General features: G+C 34.4%; 1 protein-coding gene across 1 annotated transcript; it reads right to left on the reverse strand.

Annotated features, from left to right (window-relative positions):
• Window positions 1-382: 382 nt before the first annotated feature.
• On the reverse strand, window positions 383-1,708 carry LOC141700423 (uncharacterized). Its single transcript, XM_074504203.1, has 5 exons — window positions 1,704-1,708; window positions 1,371-1,608; window positions 988-1,277; window positions 664-850; window positions 383-580 (listed from the first exon to the last, which is right to left on the reverse strand). The coding sequence occupies exons 1-5, from the start codon at window positions 1,706-1,708 to the stop codon at window positions 383-385; spliced, it is 918 nt and encodes a 305-aa protein (XP_074360304.1).
• Window positions 1,709-11,476: the final 9,768 nt, after the last annotated feature.

Consider the following 11,476-nt stretch of genomic DNA (forward strand, 5'->3'; position numbering starts at 1 on the left):
GTTAACTCCCACACCCTACAAGAACATGTACCCTCTTGCAAATTGACACAATCACCAATTCCTCTCCATTTTACTTGAAAATTTTCCCTACCATCCCAAAGAACCCTACACTCATTACTATCTTTAATTGCTTGGTCTAGTACTTTCCTAACCCTAGGAAGAACTACGCAGTCTACATCTTTCATAGCATCCCTTTTTCTATGAATTCTCTCTATAAGCATATCATGAATATCAGTTAGCATATCAATTAGAGGCATGTACCCGCACCTTAGTATCCAGGAATTGAAGGACTCAGACAGATTATTTTCAACACTAGCACATTTTGAGTAAGTCTCAAAATATACTTGTGAGCAACACTTGGGATCTAATGCTTTTATCTTTTCTACAGCCTTTTTGAGTGATTTTCAAGATCCTTCATGGCAATCTTGAAGGCCTCAAGAAATGTAGCTGTTGATGCAGCCCAAAAACCAAGCTTGATAGCCTCATTTGCTTCCTTCTTTATCAGATTTGACCTCAGATGTCTAGCACAAAATTTGTGCTCCACCTGAGGTAGAAATTCCCTAACAACTTTGTCCAACCCCTGAAATTTATACAATTTGCAATCAGTAAATAAATAATACTTATGAAATTATGAGGTCAAAATATGAAGATAGGTAAGTATACCTTTTGTTGGTCTGATATGAGTGTGTATCCACTTCCAGATCTCAAATCAAGATCATTAATTAACAACAGCAAGAACCATGACCAGCTTGAGTATGACCCACTTTCAACAACTTCAATTGTAATTGGAAACATGCTGTCATTACCATCTCTCCCAACTGCAGATAACATTTGGCCACCAATCACAGTACTGAGAAAGCATCCATCAAGACCAATGACTGGTCTACATCCCTACTTCCAACCTTTGTTGAGTTGATCATAGCAGACATAGAATCTCTGGAACTGTGGAGCATCTTCCTCATTATTCCTTATTGTACAGATCTTTACAATGTTATTTTTGTTGCTCCGTAAAATTTCCCACTAAATCTTCTTAGACCAGCAAAATGTTTCACCATTTCTTCATGAACCTGACTTAATGCCCTTTGCCTCACTCTACAACATTTGGCCTCCCCAACTTCAATCTTTAATTCTTTCTTAAATTCTTCCTGCATCTCTTTGAGCTTCCAACTGGGATTTCTTCTTATTCTATTACCATACAACTCTGCTAGGTATTTAACTGTGACCAGCTTGTTGTTATAGTGGTAGACACAATTATGTTCATTATTAACTGTCTTCACCTGCCAACATTGTTTATCCTCATGAAATGACAACCACATCTTAAATGGACACCCTTTATCATATACAACTTGGATCCTCCTCAAGTCATTTACCCTGTATTTAAGTGGTCTTCCAGTCTCAACAGAAAAGGCCCTTACTGTTGCTTTTACTTGGGCCTTATCTTTAAACATAAGGCATGCAACCCATTTTATATTCTTAGCAGGTGTGCCCTCATTAAATACCACATTTACCCTTGATTTTATCCATCTTGCTTTTGGTTCAGCATATGCAACATCTTCATCAGTTTGATCCTCGGAATCAGAATGTTCAGAATATTCAGAATTAGAATCACTGTCATCCACAGTTTTTTTACCCTTATACAGTGACAAAGTGTCTCTAATTTCCTGGCTTAGTTGAGATTCCAAATCTTTTCTCTCTTTCCTCACTTCATCTCTTATTCTTCTAAAATCAGATAAATCAGTCACTCCCATCCCCTATTTCCTTTTCAAGATCATCTTCATCCTCCTCATCAGATTCCTTTTCATCATTACTATTAACCCTATTTTCATCATATTCTTCATCAGAATCCCAGTCATCACCATATTCAAATTCATTGTCCTCTGCCTCACTTTCATCACTTACAACTGGTGGATCAGCCTTAGACCATGAGTGAAACACATGTATCATACATGTTTCAGCTATGTTAACTGCCTCAACCATTTTCTTAACATCATTATCTTTCCTGATTAATGCAAAACCTTTATCAGGAGTCACAACATCTTTCACAAAGTATAATCTATCATCATCACTAACTACAGTCCTAACCATATGTTAGTGTTTGTGCCCTAGAGACAACACTATGATGTTTTAGTTTAAGACATTAGGATTATTAATGTTTATGTTCTATCGATTATTCTCTTTATAATTTATTAATTCTTAATTTACTGCGATATAAAGTTAGATTAATAAATGTCCTTGGAATATGATATGCAATTCTATATCTCTAAGTACGTGACTTAGAAATGAGATTATGAGAAAAGTATCAAAATTCCTAAAGGTCCCTAGTCGAGTATTATTATTAAGGGACAATAATAATGCATTAAGACTGGTGTGTTTGTTGACTGATGATCACATCTCATTGATCATAGGTATAGTGATACAAAAGTCAAAAATGCAGGCATATGTATATGTACATGGTGCTGGACAGACACAATGTGAGATTCTACATGTATGTTGTGTCATAAGTAATTCTCACAGTGATAATGATGTAATGGTCCTTAGACCTGAAGTCATTATATTTATATACGAGAATTAATATACATTGATTCCATTAAAAGTTATCCTTGACTGGGTAATGATAAAAGTGGACATTGGGTATATTATGAATCGTATGAGAAATATGAATGAAATAGATGGGATTTAACCCTCCTATTTTAGGAGTGATATTATTGGCCTCTTCTGTGAGCTAGAATATGAAATGCGTGGCCACGCTCAGATGTTGATTTGATATGATAGTCTACTCACTACTAGAAATATGGGATTAGACATCGGTTCAGAACCGATGTTAAAAAAAATCTGAACCGATGTCTTCGCGTGTGATGTTAAATGTCATCAGCCTTTGACATCGGTTAACAGCCGATGTCTATTACAATGCTATACATCGGTTTTATGATTAAATGTGATGTCTTTACAACAAATTTCAGCTTATATTACAGTATTTTAGGTGAATATGAGTATATTATGAGATATTTATCCATTAAAACATGAAACCTATAAGCTCTAAAAGCCATTTATTAAAATTCTTTCGAACAAACCGATGTGAAATGCTAGATCAGACATCGGTTAGATTAGTTGTCCGATGTGAAATGTTTGATCAGACATCGGTTAAATTAGCCCCCCGATATGAAATGATGGATAAGACATGGGTGTTCTTCAAGAAACCGATGTTAAATCTTTTTGTTTAACATCAGCCAATTTCTCTAACCGATGTTATTTGACTTAAAATACATTGAGTTTCTTTTCAGAACCGATGTCAAATGACTATTTCACATCGGTTTTTAGTTCTTTTTTGTTTAATATTATTTTACATGATGTCTTTTATATATTTTTTACATCGGTTTATATTTACCATTGTGATGTTAATGTGGTGTAAATTACAAGCCATCCTGGTCCTGTTTTACAGCCACATGAACCAATTACATTTACACAACCAAAAAAATACCAAACAACGCAACATCCAACCAAAAACATCCAAAAATATCCAACAGAAACATAAAGATATATTGATAGCAAATTTCTTAACATTGAATCTAACAAACTCAATTCGTACATAGATTCAAGTCTAAAATAAACATCCCAACCAAAAACAATAAAACCCAAATTCCTTAGTTATTACATCCGACATTATAAACATCTCTAATGCTTGCAAGTACCACTAACTGCATCATGATGTTGCGCAATTGCCAAAGCATCAGCCAAACTATCAGTTGTAGGTGGCCTGCTTGACTTCTTCCCTTAAAATGTTATAATAGTGAGTATGTGTGTATGTGTGTGTGTGTACTCCATCTTAGGAATTGTACCACAGTGACAGTGTAAAAGCCCAGTAGACCAAGCTGATGATCCAAGAAGGAAAGTGACTGGAATTAAACTATTGAAGCAGATTTAATATTGGACTAGTAATCATCTTATAGTTAAATCAAATACAAGATGTTGTAACGATCCTCACATTTTCTTCAATGGTATTAAGATCATTTCAAAAGGAACCAGAAATGACCCATACTTGTGATAGACTGAATTTGTATTGATCAATTACTCGTGGCGCCCATACATTAATGCTGGCTTTAGCTCCATAATATTGATCTCCAGTGGCCAATGCTACTGCATGCTATAGTCAGAGGATCATAGTTCAGTTAGAAGCACAATTTGATAAGATGGCATGCAGCTTCTTGTTAGATTTGTGCCATGCTTAATTGTATTTCTTTGAACTTTTCGATTGCTTAGCCCTTCGTTTAACAATATCGACATTCTGATAGTTTGTGATCAGTTAAGAAAACACCATATAGACAGATTTGTCTATAAATTGATAACTTCTGTATCACAATACAGTTTTCTGTATCAAAAAAATAGTGTAGGTATATATAATTCATTAAGAAGGAAAGGTTTTGTTCTATGAGAAGCTTTAGAAAGTCCACTTGAAAAAATTAGCTGTTTAATTGCACAGTCTAAATATAAATGGTTATCAGATTTTAAAACTGAGTAAAGAATCAACCTCAGGATCATTGCTTGTGGTGTCTCTTCGTCGAATTTTCCTTCCAAATCTCCGGACTGAACTTGCTCTTAAAACATCTTGCTCTGTAGTTTTTCTGATTGGAATAGTTCCTTCAGGACATGATTCACTTGTATTCATCCAGGCCTGAATAACCTCTGTCGAAAAATCTATTCATTCATTATGTTTTGGCCTCTCAGGTGGTTCCTGCATAAAAAACCTTTTAGACAAATCTTTAGACAACAAATTTTGACTTAATAGTCATAAACAAAGCTTGGATTGATTGAATGGAAGCAGAATAAGCAAGTATAGTACCAATGGCTTCTGCCCTTTGAGTAGGGGGTGATCAAAAGCTGGTTGAAGGTGAGATAAAACACACTCTACAACATCTCCATCAGGACTCTGCTAAACAAAAGAAAACAAAAATCACAAACCTCATTTCAAAAACAAACATAATCACAAACCTTATATAAGCCCTTGCTCTCTGGAGCTTCCTTGTCACGTCTGGAGGCCTGAAAGTCTGGTTGACAGGATTATGATGCACAAGAGAACAATATAACTCTGATGCTCACAAGTAGTTGCAGCTAAACACAGGCAACCAGACTGACAACAAAGGCGGCTGACACTTCAAACTTAATAATATATTAAATGAACCCGTAAATTAAATAAAATTAAACATCATATACCAATAGGTCCATCTTTCTGGTCTTTGCAGAAATCCATAAGATCTTTCATGCTATTGACCACCTCAGATATCTGTTATAAAGTGGCTCTGCTTAATTAAAGAACTCCAAATCAACCAACATTGTACTAGAATAAAAAGCAGTAACCTACCTGTAAGCACCACATATATCTTTTAGAAAATCCCAGACCATTCAGAGACTTCAACTCCAAACTCTTTGCAAGTTGACGGCCAGATGTCACCACCCTGACATAATAATAAAGTCAGTTGTAAACATTGCGAGTTTGGACCGACTGTGACCAAATAATTACCCACAATGGTGAACCAAAACTATATTAATAATTTTAACCATCTGAATTGTCTACAGAAAAGATCAGAATTGACTACAAAAATGAATATTTTGATACATAAAATGTCATCGATGATGTAATCTCGAAAACCACAATCGAACACAAAACTTGCAAGCATATAGCAAGAATATATATCATATATGCAAGCCAACTACCTAAGTATAAGAAGTTACTAAAGGAATAAACTACATATACTGATGAAATCCTAGGGACAACATGACAACAGGGAACATACAACAATATAAAAATAAGATGGGAATGTACAAGATTGTAGAAATAAATGGAGGATGGTTCCCCCAGCACATGAAGCTTCAAACTTTACCTCGTACGATATTTTGTCAATCTTGTCCATCATTCCCTCTCCTTCAATCAAAGTGTAGTTATACACATAATTTTCTTCATTGAGGTCGTCGATCTGGTGCTTTAAGTACCTAATTTTGCTTCCTGCGAGCAGGATAACAGGTCTGTCAATATATGCTTTCAAAATAAAAGCAAATAAATAGAGGTACATGTTAAATGTATATAGGCCAGAGTCATCTTGCCTTCAGCAAAGTTGATCTGTTTAATGCTTCCTGCTCCCCCATCTCCTTTCAGGAGTTCAATACTCTTAACAGCATGTGGTAATAGTTTTGGAATTAAATTTTTGGAGTCAACTATTGAAGCCTTGAATATTCTCGCTGGAGCAACCGGAGATGTGAGCTCATCTGTAAATGTAAAGATACCAATGAGATCTTAATTACGTAAGAATATAGATCAAAATCAAAAGCTTTATGTTGTATGAGAAACTGTCTGATTACAGAGATTAGATGAGAGAGGTATCTATCTATAGTAATTTAAGAATCAGAGATCTTGTTTGCTTAATTTAACAACTATGAATATATTTGATTCTGTTTCGGTGAAATTCGTTGAATTGTCTAGTATGCAAGGCCTGCAAGCATTGCACTACAGGTTGTGAAAAGGTATCAGTTGCCCACTTGCCACAAACAACTAACATATAAAGGACAAAAAATTAAAAATTAAGAAACTTCAGATAACATGCAAATTAAATGTGTGTGGCCAAATTACTAAAATGTTGGTACGCAAACATGCGGGTAGAGAAAATGGCTTCTGGCTACACAGTATCTTCAAGGGTACTAAAAAACCATTTAAGTGTCTTCTATTTGGAGGGACTGCCAGCACCTCCAAAGATGCCAAACCTTGCGGGAAGTAGAATCATATTAAGCATGAGCAATATTGTTGCATTATAAATCCCTACAACTAGCTACCGTTACTCAGAAACTAAATCCAAAGCTAGAATATCTCAGCATAGTACTTGTCTCACTGATCGAGAGTTCAAAATACACACAGCAAATCTTATAAATGGAATAATAAATGTACCAACATAAATATGGATGGTATTATTGGTATAACACTTGATCATTGAGAAATTGCATACCATCGAGGGAATTATGATTCTGCAGTAACATCAAAACTGGTCAATTATGATTCTGCAGTAACATCGAAACTGGTCACGAACTTCTGAATGTAGAAAGGACACAGCGCCATCTGCCTCCACCTGCGCCATCTTAGCAGACTGAGACCACACTGCCTTCTTTGTTGCCAACTCCACATTTGCTTGCTCCATCTCTGCATCCCTCTGATTCTTATATATCTGCATTTCAGTCTTCACCCTTATCTCCCCCTTATTTCCTTCTCCTTGCCTCCTTGTTGACATAATCTTCGATTCTGCATCGATCTTTGCTGCATTCTGTAGTGTTAGTCCCTCTCGTTCCTTGGCTCCAATTGCACCCTTCATCTTGGCCTCCGAAACATCAATCTTAGCCTGATTAGCTGCCTCCATCTGAGTCTTCTGGCCTAGATAAGAAAAGTACTCATATCCAGGAACATCAACAAGCTGCTTCATATTGGAATTATAAATATGAAGACCAAACTGATCGAATTCAAGATGAACCTTATCAAAAACCTCTTGTTTAAACTGCTTAGTACTGCATCATTGCAGGCGACACCGCCGCTTCAGGTTCCTCTTTACCCAATATCAAAACCTAAATATCAGCAAAACAAAGCATTATACCTTCAACTTCATGTAATTATTTCCAATAACCATATCACACCCCTATCCTATTAGCCTAAATAAATAACAATTAAGCCCAAACAAATATAAATGTATAGAAATAAAAAACATAACACCTCATTTAGTACTCAATAAACTTACTAATCATTACCAATTGTCTATGAGAAGACACATAGATTTTTAATTTCGATAAAATTAGCACCTCACAGTCACCAAATTAGAGTAGAAAATATAAGCAGTAGGTAAGCCCTAAATATATATAATAAAACTATACTAGCTAAGAATGTAATTTAACATAAATGAATAAACTGAAATACTAAAAATAAAAGAGATCGGGAGAGAGACATGGGAGAGAGAGATAGGGGGAGAGAGAGAGGGGGGAGCGTGAGGGAGAGAGAGAGATGTACACAAAAACTCGACGATATTTTTCGAACAAAACCCATGGCCCTTTCCAAGCTCTAAAGCCACTATTTAGGTCTAACCTTACCAATTTGAAGCTCGATTTAGTTCTTAATCAGGTCCAATTTCAGTGTCGATTATGTACTAGTTTCTAATTAGGGTTTACGAAAGGGAGTGGCAAGAAAAGAAAGAAAGAAAAGAGAGATGAGGAAGAGTCGTGGTGTTTGAGATGAAGTTCAGGTTCGGGAGAGAGAGAGAGAGAGAGTTGCCATCGATGTTTGAGAGAGAGAGAGTCTGGACTGCAGGCAAAGTGGGAAAGAGGGGAGAGGGGAGATGGTTTTGGAAAGAGGGAAATGAAATGTGTAAAGGGGGAACAATTATTTTGTTAAAATTAAATGGGGGAAAAGTGTATTGGAAAGGGGGGAAAAGACAAGTAAATTTTTATTTTTTTTTAAAAAAGAGCATAGACAACGGTTAACAAAATTAACCGATGTCAAAGTTAAAAACACATATTTGGCCTTTTTAATTTCTGAACATAGACAACGCCTACTATGTGAAACCGATGTCAGTATTCGTATTCAACATCACTTTTTTCTAAACCGATGTTAAACATGATTTTAACATCGGGTGTATTACATGCCGATGTCTAAGCACCGATGTCCTATCTACTATTTCTAGTAGTGACTCGTTGATCAAGGAAACTTGGATTAAACTATGATGAGGATGACACATTACATGCCTCTAGTTTAATCTATAATATTTGGTTAAAGGGATTATATTACATTATACATTATTCATAAAAGGTTTAATCGATCACCGATTCAATTATTACTACTTTGGTAGCAATGATGTATTACTAGATGCCGCTCATTGTTTACGATTTTAAATTAGATTTAAAATTCATTGCCAACGTAATAATAACCTATAGGGTCACACACTAAGAATATTTGAAGGATTATTTAATTTAAATTGGATTTAAATTATATTGAGGTAATTCGAATTATTTATAATACTAATTAAGTATGACTTAATTAATTAGATAAATATTGATATTCGAATTTACTAATATTAATTATGAAATTTATTTGTTAAATAATTAAGTGGGACTTAATTATAATACAAATAGGAATTTTGAATTAATAATAACTCCTAATTAGTTAAGAGTTATAATTAATTTTTCTACTCTCTATATAATATCTCTTGTGTGGCTGATTTTAAAAGCAAGAATTTTACTAAAACCCTAGCCACCAAGAGAGAAGATGGAGAGAGCAAGAAGAAATGATCATGTGCTAGTATACATCCAATCCTTGCGTTCAAGCATTCGTGTGGATACCGATAGAGCGTAGCTCGTGAGAGCGGGATGCGTGGTGATTGAACAATATTTAATCTCCATTAGTCAACCAATTGGTAAAGCTTCTTAAGGCAAACAATCTGATCTACGAATTAAATATATGTTTTTCGCATGGATCCTGCTGTGGGTTTCGAAAATTCTGATTTTTTTAGGTTTTTAATTACTGTTTCCGTTGCGTTTATGTGCTGGAAACCCAATAATGGCATCAGAGCTACTTGCGAAAAGTGTTTAATTTGTTTATGTGTTTACTGGTTTTATGATGATATCATGTATACAATATTCCATGACTGTTATGTATGTGATTTTGTATGTTTTACATGTTGTTATGTTTATATATGCGTATGTATATATATGTTTTGAATATATGATATTCATGAGAGTTGTATAATCTTATGATGATTATATAATCTGTATATATACTGATATATACATGTTTTGTGTTTTTTCTTATTATAAGAATCATATTTGATATGATTCTGAATCGGATGCAGCGGATTTGCTGAAATCTGTGTTTGGTGTCCGATTTTGACGAACGAATACGCTATTTCATATGGAATCGAGTGTCTGAACGTAACTGTTAGCTAAATCTATCATCGACTGATCTGTAAGGCGTTTGACGTCGTTTATGCCCTGTAATCTGTGATTTAATGTTATCAGATTTAATTTCGAATTTTCTGATTTTTTTCAATATTTGGTTCTTATGATTAGATCATGATGGGTATGATATGTTAAGATCAGATTATGTGTTTTAACATGTTATTTTGTGTTAATTGAGCATGGTGGATGGTTATGGCTTATGACCTTAGGTTAATGATTTTGGTTTTTTAAATACGGCTTGCATGTCGTTTGATCTTGTAATTATTTTATCTCGAATGTAACTAGAGTTCTTATTGTAAGTACATTAGATTAGTTTTTATATTTCATTCCTGTAATTTATATTAAGACATGAAGATTTGAAGATAAAGGAAGGGTAATCTCACATGGAGGCCATCCAAGGAAGCAATACAAGAATGAAGACATGTAATAGTTAGCCTGTATTTATTTTCACCTTAGATTGACCTAGATCTTTGTCATTAGCTTGATAAAGATCACATAGGATGAAGCTATAACCAACCACGTTTATTAATTGCACTTTACATATATATGCGCATATGATGAATGTATGTGTAGAGTAGTTTATAAAGATACATGCTTAATTAGATTAAGGATGTATGTATTAGATACGACACCCATGACATGCTTGCTAAATAAGATAAAATCTGTAACGATTCAAGATTTTAAAATGAACAAATGATTATGAGATTCTCGTGTTTATGAAACACGGAATAAAATACAAATTTTCTTTGTTTCTGACATGGGGCGATTTTGTCAAAAGCGATTTCATTGAACTTGTAAGGTTGTGGGTTTTAAGCGAGACCGTTGGAACTCCCTCACTACCTGGAAATCAAACCATTGACGAATATTGATTTGAAGTATTTTATTCAAGGAAAAATTGGGAATCTCTTTATGATGGGATCATGATCGTTTTAAAATTAACAAAACCCTAAAGTTAATATTAAGTTGATCAGATGCCTTCCAATGAGTCCAATGCATTAACCCCTAGATCGACCATGAGTGGGTTTGCCAAAGTGAAGTACTCCTATCTATCGTGGAAGATGTGTTGAAGTATATTGATACTTTTTGACTATTGGGTTAGACTTAACTAAGTTATCACAATAGGATTGTGAACTTAGAGGCATAGAGTTTGGCGAGATTTATTAGATAAATATGAACAAATGTTGTTCCACCAAGCTATCCAAGAGTTATATAGTTGATATAATTGACAAATGTTGTCTACCTAAATAATCATGTTTTAGGAGAAAAGCCAAAGCTGACCTAACGTATGGTGAAATATGGATCTTGGCTCACTAGAAAGGATATAGAAGATATTTTTTCCGAATTAATAGTTAGGGCTATTGATTTGATAAAAATAGTGGGAGATATATATTGTGAATATATAATGAATAATCACTTGAATATAATTTAACGATCATATGTAGACTAAGTCATTTTATGCACTTTAATATTATAGATAGCAAATGACAAATAACACAAATAACTT

This window comes from Apium graveolens, chromosome 2, assembly GCF_009905375.1.
Source record: "Apium graveolens cultivar Ventura chromosome 2, ASM990537v1, whole genome shotgun sequence".
Classification (NCBI taxonomy): domain Eukaryota; kingdom Viridiplantae; phylum Streptophyta; class Magnoliopsida; order Apiales; family Apiaceae; genus Apium; species Apium graveolens.

What these genes read in the sequence shown, in the direction of transcription:
- LOC141700423 (XM_074504203.1), bottom strand. An exon ending in GAAGACCACTTAAATACAGG is followed by an intron (nt 1,278 to 1,370) that starts GTAAATGACTTG and finishes CAATGTTGGCAG; the next exon opens with GTGAAGACAGTTAATAATGA. An exon ending in GGAGCAACAAAAATAACATT is followed by an intron (nt 851 to 987) that starts GTAAAGATCTGT and finishes ATGCTTTCTCAG; the next exon opens with TACTGTGATTGGTGGCCAAA.